Source organism: Cuculus canorus, chromosome 8 (assembly GCF_017976375.1).
Source record: "Cuculus canorus isolate bCucCan1 chromosome 8, bCucCan1.pri, whole genome shotgun sequence".
Classification (NCBI taxonomy): Eukaryota; Metazoa; Chordata; class Aves; order Cuculiformes; family Cuculidae; genus Cuculus; species Cuculus canorus.
The window spans coordinates 27,399,285-27,426,683 of record NC_071408.1 but is presented as its reverse complement, the minus strand read 5'-3'; the positions used below and the strand labels follow the sequence as shown (position 1 = coordinate 27,426,683).

Here is a 27,399-nt window from a genome sequence, read left to right as displayed (position 1 = left end):
ATTAGCACTGATTTTTCTTTCTTCTTTCCAGCCTAGAAAAGAATTAGTTTGGGGGGAAGAACATATGGGTATGGCCTGTGAAATTTAGCCCTTGATTTTCCAGTCCCTGGCTGCCTTTCTCGCACTAATGCAATCTCTGTCTTCATCATTATTTAAAGCAAACTGTGTCGAGCCCTGCTGCTGGCAGTGGCCCGCTGTAAGCCAGGGTGTCACTTTCAGCTGTTCACCAGCCTTGCTGCTTCATGCTCGGCTGCCTTAGAAAAGTCATCCTCCAAGCTCTGCTGTGCTGCTTTATTATTGGCAAAGTTGCGACATTCCTGTGATCCCTGTCAGTGGTGCTTATTGATCCAGTGATGTGAATCTGCTTAGTGATTCAAGATTACTTTAATTCTCGCTCTTCCTTTTTTGTTTGTTTCCACCCTCTCCCCAGGGGAACAAAAGCTTTCAGATCCACCTTTCCCTTATTGTGGAATACTAGCTGTACCTGCAAAGACCGTGGCTGTTGCTGCTGCTTTTGTACTTCAGCTCAGGGTTTTGAGGAGCAGCCTTTGAGACAGAAGTGAGACTGTTCTCGTCTAAGTGCATCACGCTGGCAGGAGGCTCTAGGAGGCAGCCATGAATGAATGGCCACACCACATCAGACCTTTGGTCTGAGTTTGTTTTCCCCTCTGCAGCCACAATCTGCACCTGATGGATTATGGAGAGGCACAAAAGGAATCTCTGGTGCCGCGAGAGGTGGGGAAGCATCTTCCCTGAGCCTTGCAGCAGCTGGCTCTTATCCTGTATAGCACAGCTTGCCTGCCCTTTGTTCAGCATGCTGCTGTGAAGTGATGTTAATGGTCATAAAATTATATGGCCCTTTCTTTAAAGGCAGCTGTTCCTCTGATCTGTTAGCAAAGATCACTGTAAGCATTGGAGAAAGTGGTAAGCAGTCAGTTCTCTAGCAGCTCATTTGTGCCTCTCTGGGAGGTAATAGATGGCATTAGATGGATGCATCTGCTGTTTCAGGTGTGTGCTGTAATGACACAGTTGGGTGTCAGTTTTCCAGGTAAATCACTGTTTTGCTTGAAATAGATCTGGCTCCGGAGAAATGAAACCCTCTTCCTGCAAACAGCTTTTCATGGCCTTTGAATGTCATTTTTCCTGCAAGGTGCTGGGAGAGTCACCAGAAGAACTATTCTGTCCTTGCTTGTGCTAGGAAAAAGCGGGGGAACAATTTCACCATTCAAAAATATGGCTGGGGGAAGTGTTACTGATCTGCTGTTCAGGCTGCCCTCATCTCTGCCTTCCTCCTGTTTTCTTCAATCTCTGATGCCATTGTCTTTCTTCTCAAAAGCCTTTTAAAATACAGCAGTATCCATGCCATCTTGTCCTCGTACTACTGGTTTGGGATACTTCAGCAGCTGATGAAATAAACCCAGTTTAGAGCCATACTCAGGAAGCGTGTGTAAGGCCTGACCGTGTGTCTGCATAAACAACTATTATTGCCTTCATTGTTTTTACTATCCAAGAAGCCAACGAGTGACATTTTGTTGAGAAAATAGAGTGAACGTGCTGGAAAGGGAGGTTGTCCAGAAGGAGGGTTACCGCAAGGAGTGTAATTAGCAAAGGCTACAGTTCTGGAGATTTACAGGAAGCTTTTTTCTTGTTTCCTGAATATGTGTAAATTAGCCGCAGGCAGAATGAATGCCTCTTCCCAGCCAAAACAGGCCCCAGCAGAGCTGCATGCCCCTGAGATGGATTTAGTTTTAGACCTACGTACAGAACTTGCACCAAATTCTGCATTTCTAGAACATTTCCATTACGGATTTGACATATTTGCACCTTCCTTGGGGCCAAAGAGGAGAAACACTGGTTATACAGATGAGTTTGATCCTGTGTGGGGAGTGTCTATTAGTTGCATTCATAATGGTGGTGCAAATAACAACATTAACATCTTAGTTTTGTTCATCGGTCTTACTTGGAGTGATAATTAAATACATACAGAACAGCTGGCCTGCCCAGCCAGGAGTTGAGGAGCAGAGATGGGGCACAGTAAGTCTGTGTTTTCCTACCTGTGCTGATGAAATTTGGCAGTGGTTGTTTGGGTCTGCGCTGGTGTGGTGTCTTACCTTTCTGCTCCTGAAACTGCCAGTCTCTGTGGGAGCTCATGCTTGTGCAGGAACCAGCAGTGCTGCCAACACCTGAAGCAGCATATGTTGTGACTTTGACCATCTGCTACTCAACATGGAGAAAAGGAGGGACTCGAATGTGAGGCCCCTTTTATCTGTTCTGTGAATCTGCTTATGTATCACGTTAATGACTCTCAATCTTAGCTTGAGCCACCATTCGCTTGAGAGATGGGTCATCAGGGATTTGCACAAAGGAAGGGAGATTTGAGCAGTGCAGGGGTCAGAGACAATGCTTAGACATAGGGGATACCTTAGGAAAAAGCAAAGTGCTCTAAAACTTAGGGAAAGGGGAAGAAAAGGATTTCTGATTACATTTATCTCCAGCCATTATCAGTAGGCGCATGGAAGATAGTGGGAAGTGTTTTCCAGTGTCCTTCAAGCTCAGCTGATTCCTATAGCCTGCCAGTGCCTGCAGCGTGGCGGTGGTGAAGAGGCATACGAATTTTTTCTGCTTTCCAGAGCTCTATGTCAGTACTTCAGGAACCCTGTTGCTTGCATAGAGTACCTAAATTTTTCAGAAACTCGCTTGAATTGGTGCTCAGGCAGGCAGCTCCGAGGCCAGCCTGGGCGAAGCTGTGTACACAGCGCTGGAGGGCGACGGGCAGTTGAGGTAAGTGATCTTGATAGGTATGTTCTGATTGATGGGGGAGTTTGTCTCCCAAACTGTCACAGGGTTTATAGAGGTGCCACTCAATACCAGTGCTGGAATTGCTTGTCAGAGCACCTGGCTACGAGAGCAATGGGGATTGGAGACAGAGCTGTAACTTTGTTTTTTCTCTGCTCAATGGCCCTAGCATCTGACCTGCCTGCTCACTCCTGTTTGTTTGGACCTTAAGGAGGCAGCTGGGATTAAGACTGCCAGAGGATTGTGCTGGTTTTGCATCGGGGAGGCTAATTGTATCAGGGCTAGCAAGGTATGACAAGTGGTCGCCTCCTACTAAATGCACGACAAGAGCAAAAAATTCTTCAGTGAGGAAAGGGAAAGATATAGCAGAGTCTGTTTGGGTTTGTTCTTTTTTTTTTCATCCAAGAGCAGCATTTTGAAATTCACAAGTGGAATTATGTTCTACAGGCCATAGGTGACTCTCCTTGTAAGATTCCCAGCTGCTCCTGTGAGTAACAGCTTCAGGATCGTGTCTCCTGTGAATTCCTAGGTCAGACTCACAACTTAACACTCACTTGACAGATTTCTCTTTATTAACACGTTGGGATAAAGTTCTGGTCCTGAGCATTGACCTCTGGGTAGTGGCGCTGGCTTTAGAAGGCTGCTCTAGGCAGCGCTGGTTGCTGATGGCCATGAATTACTGCGTGACCTTCAAAAGCTGAGCCTTGCTGGAAGAACTCTTCCTTGTTCCCAGTGCACACTATTGAATTGCAAATCACCCAAGTGTAGTGATAGGGAGTCTTCTGGAAGCCCCCATTCTCCTCTAGGGGGTCCAAAACAACGCCACTGCAAAGGCCATTTTATTCTACTCAATGCCCTCTGCGCTCCATTTCACATTTTCCTTGCTCCTCCTGGATGGCAGCGTATACCGCTGTTAGGAGCTGGAAGTCATGTGCCCTCTTTACACTTGGGCTGAGTTAGCGAGAAGCAGGTGTGATCTTTTTGGGCCTTCCTTGCATTTAGTGGTCCTCTTAATCCATTTATAACAGCACTCATCCAGAAATCTGTTTTGAATGAGCCTGAGATGAATGAATAATGTCAAGCAGTTCAGACGTCAAATATTTGAACAGCTGCATGGGTGTTTTTACTGGCTTTGTAGGTAGAAGAACCCCAGGAAGTCAGACAAGGAGGGTCAGGTTGAAATTGTGGCACCAAACCCCAGCCTGCCGAAACTGGCCTCTAAATCCATCTCTGCTGCAGATGAAAGGGCATTAGGGTGCCAGTGGCAGGCCATCTGCTCCACAGGTGATGCTGGACCAAGCTTTGCATCCTGTTCTTTGGTGTTCTCTTGCGTGCAGTGGCAGTATGGGATTTAAGGACTTTTCAGTTTTTGTGGATTTTGTTTTTCCTTTATTTTAAAGCAGCTTCTGAAGTCCTAAAACTGATCACACAGCTTACATTCAGAGTCTTTCCTGGGTACTTGTACTGGAGGTGACTTGTTTAACATACAATTTCTGAATCAGATTTTTTTTTTTCCACTGTGTGCACTTGGTCATATTCAAAAAATATGGAATCTGTATTTGATGAAAACCTAGGAGTTGGATCACCTTATTGCAGGTTCATTTAGGCCCTGGTGTGGGAGTCCTTGTTTGATCAAACAAGAAAATTTGCCCTTCTCCTGCCCCTCATCTTAGCCTATGAACTTCTCTGCAATGCCCTCCTCTCTTGACCGCAATGCTACATCAGATATCCCAGTATATATCTACCATCATAAAACGTAGTCTGCAACCCTTCTTCTGTACCCTCCCTGTGTAGGGGATCTAGTACTCTGTTGGGAATACAGTGGTTTCTTTTACAGAGCTAAATTCAGCAAAAGGTCTGTGGAGTATTTTCTTTACAGACTTAAAAGAGGATTTTCTTAAGTACAAAGGTTTTCAGACCAAGGACACCAGGATTCTGAAGTCAAGGTGCCTTAATATTTGTAAATTGTATCGCAGTAAGCAGATTTTCTTTTCTTAAGCTCTAACCATAAACCACTGCTTGGCTTGAGTCACTTGGAAATAAAATTGATGGAAAAATGCATGTTTGCTCTGTGCTTGGCATCCTTGCAGAGAGAGGGAGTAGTCTCACTTATGTTCACTCTTTTGAACACCTCTCCCCCTACTCCCAAGGCATTCACTCCTAGTATTCATTGTCTGACTAAGATTCGGGTCACTGCCAGGACTGGCCAAGCTGCAGCTCCAGCTTTGCATGATTTGTGCTTCCCATAGCCACAAGAAAAATGAAGACCTGTGGGTCCAAAGTTTATGGCCTTTGAGAAGTGATGGGCTGAAGTAATGCCAGGTGCAAGGGATGGTGTTACCGCAGGTTAAATGCCATACCTGTAAATTACCACCCCATCGCCCACTGCGACTTCTAAGGCAGCTTTGAGAGACTATCCAGCTTCTTTGACAGGTCCCTCTTACTCCTCTAAATCTTCTCCCAAACATTGTGATGAACGGAAGCCTTTGAGATTTACTACATGAGCCATTGCAGCGAGAGAAGGCAACTCGTGGCGCATGTTGGCTGGCAGCATGCAGCCGGTACGTGAAACACTTTATCAGGGGTCTGCTGGAAGAGGGCTGCCCTGGCGACACTGCAGAGCTGACCTGCGAGCGTGGCTTCTGCAATACCTGGCACAAAGAGAGGATGCTGCGTCGTCAATGCTGTTTTGTTACCTGTGCTGGAAATTGAGGCTGGCAATTACTTTGAAGTAAAAGGTAGTTTATGCTTCTAGGGAAAGGTTAGTCTTAAAATCATTGTCATGCTACAGTTATAACTCGTTAAGGACCTTCTTTATATTCTGGGGAGAGAAATATCAAATCCATATAAACAAATTTTATTGGAGGCTTAATGAGTCATCAAGAACGTCCATTCCTAGAGAGCTACAGCAAAGAACTGTCTGTATGGTGTCCTTGGAAATGAGACCTTCGCCTCCTTGCCCTGCTGTCTGCACGGATGCAGACTGTTGGAAATATAGCTCACTGTTCTAGGCTAGGAAAGTGCAAGTTTGCTGCTGACAGCACAGCCTTGTCCAAGTGTGCTGCTAAGAGCTCAGTGGGATGAACAGACTCAAACATCTGTAGCAGTAAAAGGGCTACCGTAACACTTGGGAATGTCATTCTTCAGACGTGCATCTTATATTCAGTGTTTCTACCTTAATTTTAACCTGTCTTCTGCATGTAGAACCGCATTCGCAATGCAAGAATGTGTTTGTTCAGGGACATTTGTGCAAAGCCAAGGCTACCTCTACCTCTACTCTTTCAGCATTTGCCTGTGGGATGTGCTCCCTGGTCTAGCCATAGATCTGGGTCACCAGCCACCTGGATGTGCCACGTCCTTCAGGCTCTAGCAGGTGCCTTCTATCTGTGAGCGGAGTATCCGTGTCTCCTGCCTGGACAGTGGGATGCTGAGTGGAAGACCCTACTAGGGGCAGCCAGAATGAGCCACTTTCTATGTATGTAGCTTATGTCTGCAAACAGCTTAGGTCTGCTGTAGAATTGAAGGGAAACAAGAATCTTGCACCACCCTAGGACTCAGGAGATCTTTGATGTATTTCCACTCTCGTGGGAGTGTGTGCAGTGTTACATCATAAAGAGTAAATGTATGTCTTCCTTACCTTCCATTAATAAACCTTAGGCAGCAAGTATCATGTGGAGGTTCATCTTCAGTAGGTGCCTGCGTGCAGATTCAATTAAAAGAAACCTGGTGACAGTCAGCAATAACACAGTCAACAAAATGCTTGAGAACAGATATGTGTGTATTGTTCGAAAATGGCACTTGTTACACAGTTCAGTCTGGGCTGCAACTGTTTCCTCCTGCTTGTTGCTGGAATTGGGACTCGACTTGTGCCTGATCCACCCTCATTGGAAGTGCAGGACTCTAGTTGCTTTGCGCTGGAATTTACTCTTAAGTAGTGCTTGTTAGAGGCTGTTAACAACTGTGGAGTCTGATCTTGTCATAGAAAGAAGTTTACTTTTCTTAAACATTTCATATTGTAAAAATCTAAGCAGTGACTAAATAAATTTTTTAAAGAAAGATATTTCTAATTGTATTTTTGCCTCTGCCTGCCTCTGCTCCTGAACTAAGGATTAAGTCAGAATGTCTCTGTGGCCTTCTATTTCCTGCTAATTGTCGCTTTTGTGTTAACCACTTTTATGAAAAGTGGGGCTTCTCTGTTTTCCTTCAGTTTTTGCCTTTGAGAGAGAATCTTCCAGTGCCTTCAACTTTCAGATAACTCGTGTTGAGAGCAAAAATTGAGGAATGTTTCATTTTCAGTGTTGAGGGGCATTTTAGAGCATAAAATGCAGCACCTATTTCTGAGAGTATGTTCTGTGCAGTCTTTGGAGATGGTACCTTTTGTGAGGCTGTCAAGAGTAAAGGCCAACCTGCAGACTGGTGCTGACCCACCATCCTTAGGAAATCTCCTTCACTTCATCTCCTATTCAAATACTCATCCACGCATTTTGTTTTCTTCCAGGTTCTGGGTTTATCATGTGCAGTGGCAAGGAGAATCCAGACAGTGACGCTGACCTGGATGTGGATGGGGACGACACGCTTGAATACGGGAAACCACAGTATCGTTTTTGAAAGGCTCTTACTGAGAGGAGAACCTGTAGTTGCATCTTCAGCCAGCTTTCATACAGCACTGCCCTGGGTAGTGGTGGATAATCTGTCCAGCTCTGCTGAAAGTGGCACCTCTTTTCCCAGTTCCTGTGTTATTTGAGTTAGAAGGAATTCCCAGTTGCTGCTTTTGAGATGCTGCTGTTGATGCACCACTGTATCAGACCCAGTTGGTGAAGTCTGTAGCAGACATTGCAGGAGATCAGAAATAGTGTTTCTCACTGTTTCAAAAACAAATCCTTGTCTCCGTCCAGGTTTCTTGCATATGGATAGCTTTTCCTATGTCATGGGTAGGAATTGAGTTTATTTTCCACAAGGCACCCTTTTGTTTTCAGGAGTTTTGTCCAGTAAAGATTTCAAGCACTGTTCACCTGCCACTTGTGCTGAATTTCCTTCCTTTCATTAGGCAGTTCACGGGCAGAACTATCATTAGTGGCAGGTTTGGAGAACTCTCCCATCTGGGAGCCGGGCTCTCCAGACACAGCTCTGACAGAGCTGTGGGCAGACTTCTGCCCTGCAGGAGTTCTGTACCCATCAAGGAGGAACTTCTGCAAGGCTATTAGGCAAACGTTGTCTTAGCTATGATGAAAAGGAGTGTACAGCTATAGAATTAGATTTTTTTTTTAACATCTGTGCCAGCATATAAGACTGAAGCCCAACCCTTAACTGGTACCTCAAAACAGAAATAGAGAAATTGTGCAAGTTAAGCTTGCAGAGGTTGAGAAATTGGTTTTGCCCTTCTAAGAGGCTGTAGCATCATGTTCTGTTTCTTTCCACTAAAGCAAAACTTTAATCCAGGATTTAAAAGGAAGTGCCTCCATGGATACCAACCCCTCTTCTTTTGAGGTGTTCACAGTTGGAATTATTTTTTTCTGTGTCCCAGATAATGTCCTGTCTATCTCGAAAGCCTTTCCACTGTCTGCAGCAAGGCTGTACGTTCCTTAACCCCTTGTGCTCAGGTACACAGAGGCAGACGTTATCCCTTGCACTGGGGAAGAGCCAGGTGAAGCCAAAGAGAGGGAGGCGCTCCGAGGTGCTGTTTTAAAGTAAGTACTGTGCCTTTCTAATTCACTTTTGTTACTTTTGGGGAATGTCAGTTTGTGGAAAACACCTGTTCACTTGAGCACAAGAGTGGCAACGAGAGAGACTTACAAAGCAGCACAGTGTGACGGGTGGGTTTCCATTTCTACCTGTGCAACCTCATAAAGCCTCGCTGCAAACTCTCCCTCTCTCCACTACCCCCCTGCCTGGCCAGTGCTATCTTCTCCCAGAGCAGTGCTGGGCAGACCATGAATTCTGGCAATGAGGAAACTATACAAAGGCCTTATGCATCAACTTGCTTCATGATGAAATGTGGCCTCTTAGTAGTAGTATAACGTGATCCCATCCAAATCTCCTTTGGCACATTACGAGTCTGGCACTTGGGATATGGTTGCGTTGCATCCCATTATGTGTTGTAGAATACACAAACTAATCCTTTGCCTTCATCTGTGAGGTCGGGGCAGGATGTGTCCTCTGCCCACACACGTATGTGGAGAATGGAGTTAGCCAGCATTCGGAGCACCTGGGGAAGCATTTCAGGCAAATAAAATGAGTCTTAACAGGGAGGTGGGATTGCTTTCTAAGCCCTCTGCCCTGCATAAAACAGGGCTTGAATTACCCCTCTATCTCTTTCAGTGAGTGATCCTGTGAGGTCATGGTTGAAGTGATTGATAGAGCAGTGAAATGAAGTTTTCTTACTGCTTAGCCTGTCACAAACACTAGTTCAAAATTAGGTTCCACTCCGTAGAAAAGTGGCATTTGCTAGAGGAGATCCAAACCATTGGGCCGTTGAACACTTTGCTAACCATGCTAGTCCATAGGCAGGGCCTCAAAGATGCCAGAGCTCCTTCATAGCCAGGAAAGCGGTATTGTAGCAGGAGAAAATTGAGATATCCCTTAGCAGTGACTGTGGACAGTTAGGTGCTTGGTGAGATGACTGAGGACCTGAGGCCAGGAGACCCAGTTCCTTCTTGTGGTTTGCACCTAACACATTGCTTTGTTCTTTGGGCAAGGTCCTTGCACATCTCGCATGAGATGTTTGTTCATCTCTAAAACCAGCGAGATGATGTTGCTTGTAAAAGCGCATTGAAATTCTGGCACAATTCTTTAGAAACACAGTAGGGTAGCTGATGCCCTGAAGTGCGAGCCTACATTACCTTTGGAGTGCAACTGTCTTAGGTCATAGAGCTAAAATGTTCTACAGTCACAGTTGTGCAGCCTATAGAAAATTTCTTTCTCTTAGAGGCTCTCTTACTGTCTTGCAAGACGATGGACAGGGTTAGGAGTTGTCTGTACTTCAATGCTGTTGTTCCTCACATGGGAAGATGGAAAAGATAGGGCTTGTAAAGGTGTAAAGCTATTCCTAAAGGGAGAAGTTATTGCAGTACAGAGGATTTCTGTTCACGACTAAGGTTTTCATCTTTGAAATCGTGTATTCAAAATGAGCCTTAGGTCACAGATGCTGTTTGAATCCTAAGCCTTCAGTCAGCATCACAACCCCCATATGATTCAGGAGAGGTTACAACTAGGAGTGCAAGTTGGGAGCACGTTGCTGGAAATGTGGACTAGCACAGAAACACCTCCTGCAGCAGGCCAACCGCTCACATTTTGAAGCCTGGACTGGTAGATGAAAGTACTGAGAGAGAGAGAGAGAGGTGGTGTGGGGATTGGTGGGTGGAAGGGTGGCTTTTCCTGGGCAGCAAAATTTTCCACATACAGCCTTTAGCATTCTACCCTTTTCTCTTTTAGTGGTGGCACACCCAGCACTCGAATAACACCGGAGTTTTCTAAATGGGCCAGCGATGGTGAGTGTTGAACTTGTAAATTATTAATTCATATTCTATAGGAGGGCAGATAGATATCCTGTATCTTCTGATAGCCAGTAATTAGGCAAATGGTAGTTACAAATGCTCTTGCACGATACCAGCAGATACATATGCACATACAATCACACTATCTTTTTGAAACTTTACAGCACAACTAACTGTAGTCAGTGGCAGCTGGGGGAGTTTCCAAAAATGCAACCTGAACTGGCACAGTGATAACAGTTGGGGATCAGATTGACTTGCTGTCATGTCTCTAAAAGACATCCTGCTGTATCACAGAAAGATCCATCAGAGCTTTACTATGTGATTGCTGCTGTTCAAGTGCTGGGGGGTTAAACTATGCAGACACCTGGTACTTGGCTTTTTTCGACTGCTTCCTCATCTTCCCCTCTTTAAAAGGGTATGCTAGAGACCTGTGTCATGATCTTTTGGGTGGGTTTAATCTGTACTGGCCTCTATATGGCAAGAAAAGCCTGCAGCTCTGAAACCTGCACCTTTAGGGTGGGAAGTCTAGGATCTGTCCTACTTCATGACCTGTAGTTGAGACTCCAGAGCAAACAAGTGAGTGTGAAATTGTACCTTTGCATGCATTATTTCAAAGCTCATAGCATTAAGCTGGGTGGGGGATGTTAAACCTATTTGACTGCTGGGTTTTTTTATTTAATGCCAGCAGCACTGGAAGTGTAAGCAACAACCTAGTGGAAATATGAGAATAATAAAACCTGGCGCTTTCCAGCTGTAGATGCCAAATCCATTTCCAGAGCTGGGCAGTGCTGCTTTAGCTCCCTTAGGAAGAGAACTGAAGCTCAGCGACCTGAAGAGACTTGTCCTCATGATTTTATTTTCTGTTCTGTTACTGTAATGCTTTGGGCATTTGATTCCCAGCCTTGAAAGTACCTACAAGACATAACCGCTTGCCAGTGGGAGGGGGGATGGGTACAACCAGTTTTGCCAAGGGCATGATGATTAAATGGAGAACATAGGATATCTATCGCAGGCATTTTCTTCTGTGGGATAGGCAATCACATTTATTTTCTGTCATGTAGGAGCACTTGCTTGTAGGTGTGTTCAGCTTCAGCAACTACAGCCACAGAGGTGATGAGGAAGCAGCCCTGATGGCACTTGTTATGAGCTATTTTCTTCCTGTCTTTTACCTGAAGCTGCGGTGCTGAACCTACAGTCTAGGGGCCGGCCCTCGAGCAGTTCATCCGGTTCATCCCTGACTGGAATCTCACATCCTCCCCAATCCTGGGAGGAGCTATGGGGCTGCTGGCAGAGGAGAGCTATGAGCGGACTGTTCTGTCGTTCTAGTTACCTGGCATATATTTTTCTCCCTCTTTGTGTCTGAGGAGTCTCAGAAAAAGGGTGAAGCTGAGAGCAGGGTCTGGGCTGGGTGTATTTGCTCCAGACTCACCTTTCTAGAAGTTAATTTTGGCGTGGCAGCTGCATCAAGCCTTTCTGAATTAAATCCTGGCTTAAACATCTGGTACGTCGGTAAGGGTCAGTCAGTGTGAAGCAGGGAAAGCGTGGGGGTTGTATCTTCAGCCCCGAATCATAGAAGCAGGCCATCCAGAGAGAGGGCCTTTCTGCCGGACAGGGACATGTGGCTTCAGTCTCCTCTCTGATTCTAAGAACTGACGTGAAAATGACTCATCGGTATCCTCTGCTTCTGAAACTGTAACTCACTTAGGTTGTTTTGTTGCAATGATCAAATCTTTTCATACTAATTTGTCTCTTCTTCCCCCAACAGAAATGCCCTCAACGAGTAATGGTGAAAGCAGTAAACAGGAGACCATGCAGAAGACCTGTAAGAACAGTGATATTGAAAAGTGAGTGTAAAGCAGATAGCTTTCATTGTTCTTGTTTTAAGGAACCATAGCATCCCTTCTGGTGTTCCCAGAATCAGTGCTAGTCTGAGTGTAGGAGTATTTGAAGCTTTTACCTCTGAGAAATGAAGTTATGCTCCAACATGAAGCCTGGACTTGGAGCTATTGGTATCCTCACTGCTGCTGTGTCCACAGAGGGCCTTTGAGAATTCTCCCCCAGATATCTGCCTAGGCAGGTACCCAGTGACAGGGAATTGAGTGCAACCTCCAAAGGGTTCTTCTATTGCAAATTGCCTTCTTTTAAAATATGTAGACATATCCGTGCTTTCCACCATCTTCTGGTTATGGTAGGGTTTGTTGTGTGGTACATAATTGCCTAGACTAGAGCTGGGACTTTGGATGGGAGATGAAGGTTAAAACCCATTTTAACCCAACAAAAGCAATTGACTTGTCAAGCTGTGCTTTGATATTTTTGATGTCACCTGCAAGGTTCCTGATATTGGTGTGTCATGGGATCCTGCTTTTACTGGAGAAGTTACCTTATTGTTGCATCTTGGTTTCTGAGGCCAGTTCTTCATATGATTTCTGTTCTGTTTTCACTATGGTACCTGCATGTTCCACCCTCCATCTCACCAGCAAAAGGGAATCCCGGCAACCCCATAACTTGACAGAAGCATCACTGAGAGAATTTATTTTCCCTTAAAATCCAGATTTCACCTGTGTATGGTTGCTAATGGAAATAACATCTCAATTCCTGAGGTTTTTACCTGCAGCCCTCAAAGCTGATTGAAGACAAAGTCCTGGTGTTTGAATATACCATAGTGCAGAGGCTCCTGGCCATCTCCTTTCCTGTCTCTTTCTGCTCCCTGGATAGCCTGCAGCCTAAATAAATGGATTTATCTGCACTGTGCATTTGAGCAACAACCCCTCTTCTCAGTGCCCTGCTAGGGTGATTTACTGCTCAGGCAGGTTTGACAATCCAGGCCTAGAACTGCCAGCTCTTCACTGCTGCATGGACTGCATTAATTGGGGTGGAGCAGTGTTTTAAGTTGATTATTGCCTGACATAAAATGTTGCCCCAAGACCAAATGAGAGACAAAACAGCATGAATAAGGTGGAAGCAATGAGAGATAACTGTGACTTTTAAGCAGATGGTGTTCACATTTTGGGGATGAGGTCCATTGATAATTTGGGATAGGGGAAAAGTCTGGAGGTAGTGTTAATCTGAGTTAAAGAAAGGATTTTTAATGTAGTCATTTCTCCTGCCTCTGGTCCTGACTTGAGAGCTTGTGACCCTGGTGCATTACAGGATCTCTGACAGTTCAGGCAGCCTGGTAAAGCATATGTTCACAGTCAGGGTTAACTGGGGAAACTCTCTGCTGCAGAGGAAACTTTTAACGCTGCTCTGCTGTCTCAGCACTTTCCTTTTTGCAGGGCATTTTATTAGCATGTCCCAGTTGTGGGCTGTCTGCTGTTCTGTGCTTCTCGGTGAGCAGACTCTGGCCAAGGTCCACTGAATTTGGGAGCTCACAGGTTAGTGCAGGAGCATCTTTGTCCTTAGAATGAGCCAAGCATTGCGTGCTGTCTTGGTAGCAGAGACTCAAGGATGTACCCATCCCTTCTGCCCTAATCTGTCAGCCTCTGCCTCAGCTGCTGCTTGGCTTCCCTTTGGGCCTTCTGCCTGTCAGCCCAGCAGCCCTCCACCCTCCCAGATCCACTCCTATAGAAAATCTTTAAACTGCAGGAGCTGAAAGGATTTGACATTTTCCAGAACACTTGAGCTCAAGTGATAAAATTGACATAGCTTTAATAATCTGATCAAAGAGGCTTTAGCTAGCACCTTTTGAAGGATCCCAGAATCCTTTCCAAACAACACTTGTGCTAGCACTGCTGTGAAGTGGGGGGAGCGTGTGTGTGCGTGTGTGCTCGCACACCATGCCCTGCTATAACCTTGCCCCGCTAAAGCTTCAGTTCTGCAAGAGGTGCAAAAAGTCAGCAAAACCCAATAGAAATTATGGGAAAAGCTTTAAGTGCCTTGCTGAGTCTTTTCAATAATGATGATTTTTTTTTAAAGTAGCAGGGAAAGCTTTATATTTTTAAGGCACTTTATTTCACCAAGGTTCAGAAAGCAAGGTGGTGTTTCAGGTGGAGAATTCCTAGCTGTTTTTTTCCCCCTTTTCTTTTTTCCTTTGAGATTTGTGTGTGATAAATAGTTTCTGTCCTGCCATTTAAGGAGTCTGAATGCTCTGTGTGCTTGTCTGTGTAGAGGGGTTCTGTTAAATTAATTGATAACAGGGATCAGAGCTAGAAGCCTAGGAAAAGGAGGGGGAAGGGTTTCGCACTGTCTAGCTGTTTCCCACTCCACTGCTGAGCCATGATATATGGCGACCCAGCCCAACAGGCTAAATTGATTCATCTCTAGTTCCTGTTTCTTAATCTGGAGCTAAATTGGTTTCATTTTTCTTGTTTTGGGTGGCGCTTACAGGAAGTTTTTGGCAGCATCACTTTACTCTGTTGTTTGTAACTTTAATTTTTGCCTTTAAAACTGAGCATTATTGATTGGCATCTGATTAGCATTTTTTAAAGTGCCCAGGAACACATGGCTTCCCACCTGCGTCAGCTGTGCTCTCTGTTTAGAGCAGCAGCTAATAGAGTTAGCAGCGATCCGCATATTGATCTTCCTCTCATAAGAATGACATTCCTTCTCCCTCCCCTCTTCCAAAAATAAGTTTAGGCAAGGAGAGTGGTGTGGGTTTGTTTGTTTTTTAATCATTTATTACAGCACAGAAAGTGGTCCTACTTTTGACACACAACTGAAGCTCTTTGCTTGAGCAAGTTAATTTAATCTAAACTCAGGTTTTCATGGAAGAGTCTCTTGCCTGTGGAATGACTAGATGGGATTTAGGGAAAGTCTGTGTTTGTTGCCCTGCTTCTTGTGCCATGTCAGATCATCAATAGCTTGGGCAGGTTGACCTCATCTGTGTTGTGTTGAACTGTGCATGGCAGCCACAGGTAATGAGAGACGTGGTGCTGGTCCCAGCTCACCTTTGCAGCCATGCCAGGTCATCGATTTCTCACTGTTTGTGTGGAACTTCAGATGGCAGCCACAGGTAATGAGAGAGGTGGTACTGGTCCCATCTCTCCTTCACGGCACTGCGGGGTGTCTTGAGCCCTGTCGAGCTTTTCTAATCTCCCTGACGTGAGGTGTCTGGGAGGCACCTTGGGGTGCTGAAGGCTCATGGGGTAAAGAGAAAGGATTGTTGCACTGCCTGAGCTCTGCCCATCTCTGAAAGATCCCAGCCACTGTGAAGGCAAACCTCAGCTAGTGCAATGCTTCTTTACTCCAGACTCCAGCTTTACTCGGGAAGAGCAGCCCTAGTTGCCCAGGCACCCTCCGTGACTCCTCTGCCAACATTGTGCTCTCAGCTAAAGCACCATCATGCACAGAAAAAGCACCTTCCCTGCAAAACGTCTTCCTTCCCCACTTCCTCCCAAGATGCTGCCTGCACGGGTCTGGTGCCATTTTGAAACCGAGGTTCCCCGGGGTTAAAAGCCAACATCTTAATTCAGAGTGCCAATGTTCAATTTTGCTTTCTGCCACCAGACGAGATTGCAGGCCAGCGAGAGAGTCTGGGTTAGTGGCCCACTGGGTCACCTCCCATTTGTTTTCCTCAATTTTGTGTTGTCATAAATTCATTCCAGCCCGTTGTGGTTGATCAGTTTATCTCCGCCGGGGCAGGGAGCGCTGCGAGCATGATATATGGCACAGAGCATTGTAGCCAGCCTCTCCATGAATCACTCCAGCTGTTTGGTGTCAGCCCCAAAGCAAACAGGACCCGGCCGCTGAGCGTTGACTACGATGAGCTCAGTATGGGAAGAGACATGACGTATGAATGTTTATTTAATAATTCTCTAATATTTCCAGCGGAGTGTGGCTGTGCCTTCTAGGGGGGGTGAAAAGCGGGGGAGGTTGAAGAGGGAAACTCTAATCTATTGGGGTGGGTCATAAATCAGGCAGACAACATCATTAATCAGGGATGGGACAGAAGTGGAAGGAGGTGGGACTGAAGCTGCGATCCTTGGTGGGAAGGGGGCTGTGCTCCTTTTTTTTCGTAAAACAAATCTTGTTTCGTATTCTGCTTGGCCCCAGCCACGCTGCCCGCATAATAGCAAACCCGGACACAAGGCTGTTTAAGTGAGTATGCTGCCTCTGCTATAAACCTTGCGATATGAGTCTGCCAAGCATTAAATCCCTTTATAATTATCTTCTTTATGTAACACTTCATGCTCATCATGCTTCATTGGATGAGATGCTCGTTGGGTTAAAAAGAGGGTTTTAGAGACAAAAAGCAATTGTATTTGTTTTATTTTTCCTGCCTCTTTCTCCTCCTTCCCCCTTACCTCACCTCTTTCCAATCCAGCTGTTCTGAAAGCATCGGCTCCAGAGGGACTCTGGTGCAGCAGCACAAGAAGGAGCATCAGTTAAAATTAAACAGAGTTTAGATTGGGATCCTTGTGCAAAGAGTCAAGCATGTGAGAGCAGTCTAGGAGGTAGCAGCGTCTGTCATGGGGATCGTGCTCTTGGGCAGACAAGTCGAGGCAGGAGCAGAGTGAGTGTGAAGCCAGGGGATTAGCAGAGGCCTGAAAGGGATGGAGCCACGCTTAAGCTGGTGCGTCGGAGGGAAACAGAAGCTGTTGTGAATTCATACCAGAGAATAAGTGATCCCCAGAACTTCTCCGCAGTGTGACACCATTTATGGGCTTTGGTGGGAGACAGAAACATAGTAGAGCAAAGTCAAAATTAAAAAAATAGCTTGCCATAAATTAACTAACCCTTTGTGCTCTGCTGAGAGAGAGCATGGTGCTGCTGGTGGGTCCAGTGTAAACTTGAGACAGAATCCAGGAAGCTGACCTGAAGCTTGGGATTATCAAAGCCAGGCTGAGAAAGTGCTGCTTGTGTCCAGCCTTTTATCTTTGTTGGGCTTTAGTCCTTCCTTTTGAGTAATTCAGTAGTAAGTAATACATGTTTCTCGTATATACTGGCATTGAGCGTTGGAAGGTTGCATAGGTAGATGCTCCATTTCTTTATGAAGTGCGGCTTTGGCATTGCTTCTTCCTCTAGGTTGTGATGATGGAGAGCAGACTTTTGGGCTGCATTTCTTTATTCTGCTCCCTCTTTTAACTGTTCGGTAGAAGTGGCGTGTGCTAATGATGGTCTCAAACATTATTACCACTGTGCCACTGCATCAGTGTTGTAGTTCATCAGAGGCTAGCGGTTAACGAAGCTCGGCAGGGCAAGCTGACTGTAGGAGCTCGGACCTGGGGGGAAGGTGGCATCTCTGTTGAGTGCAGTTGTGTCCAGAGGTGTGGGCTAATTCTCATGCCTTGGGGCCGTTTTCCTTAGACGCATATTTGACATCTTCATACAGGGAGGGACTCTTCTGTCTGTTGAACGTGTAATGTTTTAAAGCTGAGGTGTCTGCAACCCCGAGGTGGCTGCTGCCTATGGAGGCGGTAGCATCCCTGTCCTGTAACTGATGAAAAACCCAGGAAGGGGTTTTATTTTGATGTTAGGGGTGTGGTTTAGGCACCTTGCCCTTCGTGTTTCTTTGCGTGCCCCTTCCTTTCTTTTTTTATACTCTTTTTTTTTTCTTCTTAGTTTCAGAAATGCTGTTAACTTTAATTTGTGGAGTTGCTTCCCGGGAGCGAAAAATCAATGGGGGGCTATCGCAGTGTGAAATTCGACTGTCACTATTGAGCTATAGAGTTAGCAGGATGTCTTAGAAGGTAAAAAATAAATCGTGGTCCAGCAAGTGCTCAGCTGTGCTATTTCAAAGGGGATATGAGGCTGATGGTCCGTTAGAGGGTGCTTCAGTTAGATGGATGATGATTCCCTGTGAAATATTGGAGTTATTTCATAGGTAAGAGAAACTTTAGCTTATAAAACACAAACAGCTGCCTTCTAGCAGAGGAATTCTGCCCTCAGATGTTTGAACAGCTTGTCAGAGAGAGGACTCATCCCTAAAATTAGCCAGTTGCATTTAATAGCATCTCTGGTGGAGCATTGTAGATCCTGCTGTGTTCCTTCTGAAAATATTTTGAGCCTATGACTGTTTGTTCACATCCCTAACCTACACTGCAAGAATTAAGAGGCAAGGACTGATTTTTTTTTCTTTAGGAAATGTTTGTATGGTGCCCACATGCTCTCAAGAGAAAAGTAACAATCATTTTTTACGTAGGCCGAATTCTCTGTTTGGATGGAAATATTCCTTTGAAGAGTAGAAAAAGGATCGTGTTGTGCCTCACTGGCACTGTCGCTGTCGTGCATCTGTTGAAAGGCAGCCCAGGCTGCGCAGGCTATCTGCGTGCTGGCATTAATAGGGCTGCTGCTTTCTTTGGCACTCACTGACTGTTGTGGCAGGACTCCGTAAGTGTTTGTGCTCTGCCAGCTGCTGTGACATCAGGATGATTGTAATTACGGTTCTCAGTAGTTTATGCATTTCTTAGACTATGGTTAGTAAGTATAAATATGAAGTAGTACAAAAAAAAAATCCTAGTTTGTATTACTTCTCACTAAAACCATGTCTGGGATAAGTGTAAAGTCTGTAATTATTTCTCTGACACTTGCATGCGCAGTTGCAATACTGCTGAGGGGAGATTACTGCTGCAAGAAGGAGTTTTAAGCTACATTTAGTTGGAGCTTGGTAAAGAATTCTCAAAAAATTTCATGAGGGAAGAATTAGTTGTGCTTTCCTATTTCCTTCGCCTTTGTAATGCAGAACCCAGCGCTGCCTTTACAGAAGCAGCAATAACGAGTAATGGAGTTAACATAGTTCAATGTCCATGTTGATTTTTTGCCCTCACTTCAGTGTCAATGCTTGTCTTAACCTTACTCGCTCCCCATCACTTCAGGGACTTCATCTTAGTTCTCTGTTCGCTTCTTTCTTCATTTTTAACAGTATCTGTCTACAAAAACCTCATTTTCCCACTCAGTTGCAGAAGCATTCCTGCTTTGCCCTCAGATAGCCAGCTCCTGACCTGTCCTTCCTCTGGTTTCCTCTTCCAGCTCTGGCATCACAGTTATGTGATACTAATGTGCCGTGGCCTCCTTTAATAGCCTCATGTTTCTTTTTGAAGGCATGATTACCTTAAATGATGCTAATTCTGATCCTTTCTTTCCCCGTAAAGGAAACAGCAGCAGTGTAAAAGTTCTAGGGCAGCGGCAGCAGCAGTTGTAGGAAGCTGCCTGGAGGATGTGTTATCGCGCTGCCCTTGTGTGCCTCCAATCAGCGGTCATGAATGGAAGTTCTGGAAAGCATATCACCTCCACAGTAAAGCCTTTAAAAGGCTGCAGATGAATCCAAGTGCTGCTGTAGTAACATAGATATTTCCTGTTTATTTCAGCCGTTTGGATGCAGGCCATGGGAGTAGAAGGCATTTCATTGTGCACAGAGGCTGGCTGCAAGACTTGGCTGCATGTCCAACCTTCTGAACACCTTTCAGCCCTAGAAATTTACTATTCCTCTTTCACTTCAGGGTTATTTTATAATTTTGTGCCGTAATCGTCCAACCAAGGCTACCAATAATCCCAGACTACCTCCAGGCCACAGTAGGGTGATGAGTTACAGCTGCCATAAGTCTTCCCGTAGGAAAATATAGGTACTTAGCTATACATGGAACTTGGTCTTAATCCAAACATGTTTACTTGTGGATAGAGGCAAGTTTTCAATAGGCTGGGACTTCTAACTCATGTGCCTCAACAGGGAGAGGAGCTGCATTTTCCACCTCTACTGCCTGCCTTTTGTGTTCCTGGCTTCTATTAAGGTAGAGACCATGATGCACCTTCTCAGATCTGTTAGGAATACAGTTAGGGTCACTAGGATGCAGGATGCATTTGAAAAGGGAGCTGAGATATTAATGCAATAGGTGTGCAATTATTTCTATTTAGGACCTTTCTTTAGAGAATCATTTTCAAACTCAGCCTGGGCTGCCTCAACAAAACCTTGCTGCAGCAAAATACTCTTCCATAGCACAGCTTTTCCCTTTATCACCAAAGCTGCTGCAGTAAAGCAATGGGATTGCATTTATTTTCTCTTTGGAGCAGGGGACATAGTCTCTAAATCGAAATCAGAATGACCCATGCATTCTTTCTCCCAGCTTTCATGTCGAACCATAATTGCTCAAATGGCACATTTAAAATTTTGGCGCAAGCTCAGACTTTCACTCGCCGCCTTTTTAAATCAGTCCCAGTGGCCAGTGGATACTGCGTAGCCCTACAAATGCATCTAAACATGCTGACTCCAATGCTTCTTCCATTCTGAATGATCAGCGGTGCCATCTGTCTCTGTTTTGATTGGGGCTGGGCACATGTGTCCCAGTGAAACACCGGCCAAAAAAAGGAGAGAGAGAAAGAGCCAGCGCCTGAATTTACTTCCCGCTTCTGTAAAGACATTGTTGGGTTCTGTGTTATAGAGGCGGAGGAGATCTGAAAGCATAATGAATTCTTCTGTCATTAAATTCTTCAGGGAATCTTTACCCAAGTCCCTACTAAATGTGGCTTAAAACGCCTTCTTGCAGCGGTAAGCTCCCCTCAGTGGTATCGCAACGGTGCATGCAAGTGTAAGAGAAATAATTCCTCTGTGGGGAAAAAAAAAAGACAACATTTTTGGTTTGCATCAAGATGAAATTAGTCAGAAGCAAACTCTGGATTTGGCAAGCAGATGCCAGTATTAACAAGTTGTGCAAGCAAGTATAAAATAGAGGCGCTCGTGACTGAGAGCGCCTCAGCGTCGTGTGTGTGTGCCCTTGCATGCACCCCGCTCCAAATTCACAACTCAGAACACGGAAATTAGAATGGGGAACATTGCATTATTCATAACTTGGCAACCAGAAGCCAGGGCACTTTGCCAAAATAAACTATTCTCTATAATTACAGGTGAGGCAACATTCTTTAATATCTTACAATACAAAAACATACATTAATCAAGGAAAGAGGGCTTTTTTTTCCTAGAGGACAATAAATCAGCATCCTTGCCAATTTCCTCAATACATGTGACAGTGTTTTACAGGATTATAAGTCAGCCTTTTCAAAGGAGGTTAGTCTAAAAACAAATAAACCCAATAAATGAGATTTTTAGCTAAATAAAGGGGAAGCTAGCTCCTGAAATGTTTGTATCTTTCCAGAAGCTTTGCTTTTACACTGAAATTCTCACAAACTGAGAGTCCCAACTTCACTTTGTGTTTTGACACAGCTCTGCTGCAAACAGCTTTGCCGGGCAGTTTTTTACTGGTAGGGATCTGGCCCATCCTGCCATTGCCAGCTCATCTAGTGAAATAAAATAGTAGTGCATCATAGCAGTCCAGTAGCCCACATGTTCTGGGGTGATTTGCACTCAGTGTGCCACCAGTGCCGGACACCAGACTTCTTTCAGAGACTTGCATACTGAAAATGCTTGAGTTGTGTCAGTTTCCCTTTAAAGCCCCCTTTTCTTCTAAAGAACTTGCTTATCAATTTGTGTTTTGCTTGTTAGTAGCAAACTTTTTTTCTTTCAGCTTTGTAATAAGTTCTTCAGCAACCTGATCCAGTGGAAGGTGTCCTTGCCCATGGTAGGGGGGGTGGAAATGCGTGATCTTAAAGGTCCTTTCTGACCCAAACCATTCTGTGATTCTTGCACTCTAGTAAGGGCGAAAAGCCTTTGTGTCTGTGTGTCTTCTACTAACTTCAGTATCGCTCACCCACATCTGCCAAAATAAACTCCTGATGTTATTAGCTGTAGCGCTTGCTGCAGGTGATGCTTGCTAAATTGAAAGAGGGGACAGATTCTTTCACCAGGTTGAAAATTGTTCCAGAAAACTTAGGGTTGTTTTTAGTTAGTGTTTGAAACTCAGGTAGCAAGGGAATTGTGTTGAAGACAATGTATGAGTGAAAGCCAAGACAGCATCATTGTGCTCTGCTGTTGCACAGCGCTACCGGTGTCACAGCAGCCATGCACACGTTACAGGCTGATAAAACTTGGTCTCTTCTCTAAAAAAAATTGCCTATTCACCTAAAATTGGCTATGAGAGAAGGCTTACAATTAAATGATTGTGCACTTATATTGGGGTCATTTTTTGGATCATTTTATAGTCTTAAAGATTTGGGCTCCCACGAAGTGAGGACTGCAGTAGGCTTTCTCTTCTGCAGCGTCATAGTGGTTACAATAATTGTCAACTGCAGCCATGGTTGTATGTGGCCAGGAGCAATTTCTCTGCTCTTCAAATCTTACTTTAGCTTGACTCTGCCTTCAAAGCATCGACCAGTCTGTTTCTAATATTTATGATATGTAAGCTGCTGGCGACCTGACCTCTGCCCCTGGTGCAGCGAAATGGCATGTATGTTCTGCTGGGATCAGGTTCTCCACCTCGGACGAGGGAAGATAAAAGCTTTGTTTAAAAATAGAGACATCACTCTTGGGTTTGTCAGACGTACTGTACATTTTCACCTCTGTCACTCTGTGTTTACAGGCATACAAAACCAAAAATAAATGTATGAGGAAGAGAGAAGAAGGTCAGAATATCAAGTGTCAAAAGTAGCCCATGAAATTTTATTGGTGGTGCATTTAATCAGTGCTAAGCGTTTTTTACAAGGTACACACAAACAGTAGAATTGTAAAAATTTATGGAATGCTGTGTACAGTGTGGCCATTTATGAAGAAAGGAAAATTTATATCCAGTTGAAATAAACCAAAGCAGAATGTTTTATAGAGACTCCTCAACAGCGGGGTACCTCAAGTGAGATCTGGGAAAAGGGAGGATGGAGTGTTCGCAGGCCCTTAACTGATCTTTGAGGTGATTTTTTGCTTCTTCAGCAGCTCACTGCTTGCATCTTTCTGCACCTCTCAAAGTGGCAGGATGCTGGATGCAGTGATAGTATGGTGCGTTTTGTTTTTTTTCTGTACAGTATAAAGGAAACACAAGTGAACAGCTGCTACTGGTGTCTGTGGTATGAGGCTCTCACTCTTGGGCTCATTCCAGTCCTACAGTTTCTTCAGCAGGTCTTAATATCCAGCTGGGAAGGGTTAACCGAAGTCAATCACTTGGACATCAGCATTTTTTTGTTTCCTTTTTCGTTTAGTATTTTGTTGATGATAAAGCACAGACTTAGTCAATTGAGAGATTCCAGAGCTGCAGAATCAGAGATAATTTAATTAACAGAATTGCTTGTGATTGTCCACTGGGACAGCGGGAAGGAATTGCTCGATTTAATTTGGAGAAACAAAGATCACATGCATGCTAATGTTTGACAAATAACCAGTGTTTGGGTTAAGGTTTTTTTGCAAAGAGGGGGGTGGCTGATTCCCAGGGGAGATTTCCCAGGAGGTGATTGCTGAGTAACTGCTCAGAGCTACAGCTAGATCCTTTTTCCTCATCCATGGTATTTTTGTGCCCTTCTTCTGGTCTTTCACCTGAACAAAGCAAGGATTTGCTCAGAGAAAAAAGTTTGTTCTCAACTCTCGATTATCAAGAAGTGCAGGGATAGGATGAGGGGTAATGGTTTTAAGCTGAAAGAGGGGAGATTTAGATTAGCTATTAGGAAGGAATGTTTTCCTGTGAGGCAGGCATTTGGAACTGGGTGATCTTCAAGATCTCTTCTGACCCAAACCGTTTTGTGACTATTTTCAGTGCTTAGGGGAAAATGTTGTGAACAGTAGAAGAACGTGCACCAGGCACAAAGACTGGAGACTATCACATGCTGTCTGCTGGGCCTCATAGACTTTTTCGCCGGTACCCAGCATCCTGAATTTGTTGAAGAATTGTTGAAGAATTAACCGCAAAGCCAAGAGAGAAGTGCAAGACCAAGTTGCCATTGCAGGGAGCCCTTCCTTCATGTTTTTGCTCTTGTTTAAAGTTTCTTGCTCAGGCTCCCCTGTTTGAGGCAAAGATGTTGGCCCTCAAGTGAGTAGAGTGTGGATGTGCTCTCTTGGTGTGTTCTCAGCCAGGGAGGACAGTTCAGGTAGCAGTAAGGCCACTCACAGTGGTGTGGTTGGAGAAGTACCAGCTTGGGGCTTGAGGCATTGCTCTTGGCAGTGGTTGTGCTCAGCAGGTCTCTCTGGAGGCTGATAAATGACATTATCCAAACACGTCAAATCAGAGCGCTGAGGCGCAAAATTATTGAGAGTCCTCCTACATCCAGTGTGAGGTCAAGGTAAAGCGAGGAGAGCAGAGCTGTACAAGCCAATTCCTTCTTCCCTGTAATTCCCTCTGCCTCCCTTGGCAGGGTGACTTGTACACAGCCTTACCCTGTTCGTGAGCTTGGCTTTCTGACCCTCGCTCCACCCCAATGTTACCCTGTAAAAATACTGCACAGGCTGCTCCCAGCTGTGTCCGGGCAAGCGCACACGGGCTGTGCACGCAAGAGGGAAGCCTGAGGGAGTTCCCAAGGTTGCTGCTGCAGGAAGAGTTGCTCCTAAGCGATGCTTATCTTTAGGATACAAGCAGCAGGTTGACGGTAAAATGTCACTAAATAGAATGGCATGTGTCCCAAGTGTGCTGGCCACCATGGGAGCCAGACACATGGGAAGTGACTCTCGTCTTTATTCCATCCCTGGAGGTAGTTCCAGTTTCCTTTATTTACTAATGTTCTCCCTATTTCCCTTGACCTCATTTCCTCCAGCTTTTCAGAAGCAACCATGCAATTATCGCTCACTTTGGATTGACCCCTGGCTGCCACATCCCTGGTTGCTGCTGCTCTAGGAGGCTTTGCCAAAATCTCAAGTGCAAAATACTCAATTGTGGCCAAAATATCTGTCTTGTGAGATAGGAGCTGCGTCTTAGGCACTATGCTGTGCATCAGGATTTGTCCTGAGAGCACACTTGGCAGGGAGAACATGCAGTTTAAAGTCTGTCACACCTCATCTTTGATCAGCGCTGGGAGATACTGCAGTGGCAAAAGCTCCCTCTCTTACCGATGCACCCCAGTCTTGTTAATAAATGTATATTTAACAATGTCTGGAGCGTATGAAGTGATAATAACTAAATCAATACCTCCCACATTGATTGTCCAGGATCCCTACAGCGTGACGCACGCAGCGGTGCGGTAATTTTCCAGCTAACTAGCACCCTGATCTACAGCCCTCCTATTGATTGGCCATTGTATCAGGCAGCCTCTGAGCATTATTGCTTATACCTCTATTCAGCCTCCTTTTCTGATTCATTCGTTTATTACTGGACAGGTGCGATTATCTCAGAGACTTTCCGAAACTGGCTGATGGGGGTCAGCCATTTAGACTTCTATAAACAAGCCATTTTCTATCTCCTCTGGTTGTTGCAGTGGCAAATTTTTCCTTCAGCTTTTGACTGTTACTGGGCTGGGACCAGGGATGAATTTGCCTTTGCTTGGATCTGCCCAGTGATTCCACCTTTCCCTTTCCTTGCCCTTCAGAGAACAGATAGCTCCACAGGTAATAATGGAGAGTTTAGCAAGGGTTGAGGTTCTGCTTGCCACCCACTTTGGGCAGGAGCCACACTCACTGCCTTTATGCCCCCAGTGCCCTTATGCACACAGGAAGAAGAAAGGGATTCCAGAAAGTCAAGTTCAGCTGCAGCCTTCATCTAGTGTCAGCTTGTTGATGAGCCAGACTGCACGTGAGATGCCTTTCTCATCCCACGATAATCTTCTAGCTATGAATAAATAATTCTGTTTCTTCCTTGGACAAAACTAACTCCTTTCTAGACTTTCTTTGAAAACACAAACTCTCTTCCTTGAGGATGGGAACCAGCGCTGGGATATAATAATAATTTATACCAATGAGTAGGAGCAAGTGGGTGTTTCACAGCAGGGAGCACTGTCTCCTGCTGGTTCTCTTTCGTTGTGCTTCAAAGAATATTTATTGATGTACCAAGTCTTGAATCTACAGTGTCCCTGTCCGTGAGCAGTCCTCTCCCACTAGGTTATCATGGGATGTGTGTTTTCGTTGCCTTTGTTTCAGTTTTAAAGTTGTCACCATTTCCTAGCAACTGTCATTTGCAATGAATCTCCTCCTGGTGAAGGTCTCTCCTTGGTTAGTTCATGCGGAGTGCGTCTGATCTGTACAAAGGCAGGAGTGGAGCTGGAGGAGCTTTATAACACTGATACTTAACCGTATGACTCCTGCAGCTCTAGTTTCTTCTGAAGTGTCATAATTAAAAAAATCACTCAAGATCTTTTCAGCTAGCTCTGTTTCCAAAGCCTTGGGGAAAAGGCAGTAGAATCACCTTATGGGAGATACCTTAAGTCTCTCCCTGCGTGCCAGCAGCAACTAATGACCGAAGAAGCAAGTGCGTGCATGCAGCAGGAGTGCTGAGATTGCAACTCACTTCATTGCTGCTGTTGTAGTAATTCCTGTAGAGCCAGGTTTTAGCCACCTGTTGATGAATCATCCTCTAAAAAGGTAGAACACCTATGTGCTACTGTGAGTTATGCTGTGATTGATGCAGTTTCTGGTGGCGAGGTGCCCTTCAGGTTCTTCTGAGCTGGAGTCTGTTTGCACAGGCCTGACATTCTCTGACATACATGAAAATTGCTGTTTTGGTTTGGTTTTGTCGCAAGAATGAAAGCCTCAGTGTCAACATGATATTCTAAAACTTCTCTGGGGAATGCTCAAGGACCCCTCCCTGTATCTGCACTGTGTAGAAACTGGATTTAGCAGCATGCTGGAGTGATGCATCTTCGTATATAATGCTCGCTGCGTCTCATTTGCTAAGCATTGTTGTCTGCCCTTCCTTTTAGGTTGGCAAGTTGCTCTTTTCACGAGCCTTGCAGAACCATGAAAATACACTTGCCTGCCCTCAGCATAGCACCTCTGTGACAAAAGAGATAATCCTGCCCATCAAATATGACCCTAGGAAATGAGAAAGCAGAGATTGTAAAGCTGTTTTTATAGCCATCCTGTTGGCAGAGTGGCCATTGCTTTTGATTTCTCCTTGCTTTCAGTATTAGAACCCAACAAGCTAAGGATTTATTTAATGGAAAGGCATTATGTTGATCCTGTGCAGTGAGCTGATTTTGTTTTTGATGAGGTTGATCATAGAATCATTAGGTTGGAAAAGACCTTAGAGATCATCAAGCCCAACTGTACCTGTCCACTACTAAATCATATCCCTAAGCACCTCATCTACCCATCTTTTAAACACCTCCAGGGATGGGGACTCCACCACCTCGCTGAGGTGGTACCTTTCCATACAGAAATTTTTCCCAGTATCCAATCTGAACCTCCAACCCCACCACCACCTTTGTTGCCCTTCTCTGGATG

General features: G+C 45.0%; 1 protein-coding gene across 5 annotated transcripts in view; it reads left to right on the top strand.

Annotated features, from left to right (window-relative positions):
• RNF220 (ring finger protein 220) overlaps positions 1-27,399 on the top strand; it is a 235,895-nt gene that overhangs the window by 194,759 nt on the left and 13,737 nt on the right. For all 5 annotated transcript variants that reach the window (XM_054072950.1, XM_054072948.1, XM_009558933.2 and 2 more), the window contains 4 exons: positions 7,295-7,391; positions 8,397-8,483; positions 10,228-10,283; positions 12,055-12,133. In XM_054072950.1, the coding sequence (XP_053928925.1) occupies positions 7,295-7,391; positions 8,397-8,483; positions 10,228-10,283; positions 12,055-12,133 (319 nt within the window). The remainder of the gene's footprint in view (positions 1-7,294; positions 7,392-8,396; positions 8,484-10,227; positions 10,284-12,054; positions 12,134-27,399) is intronic.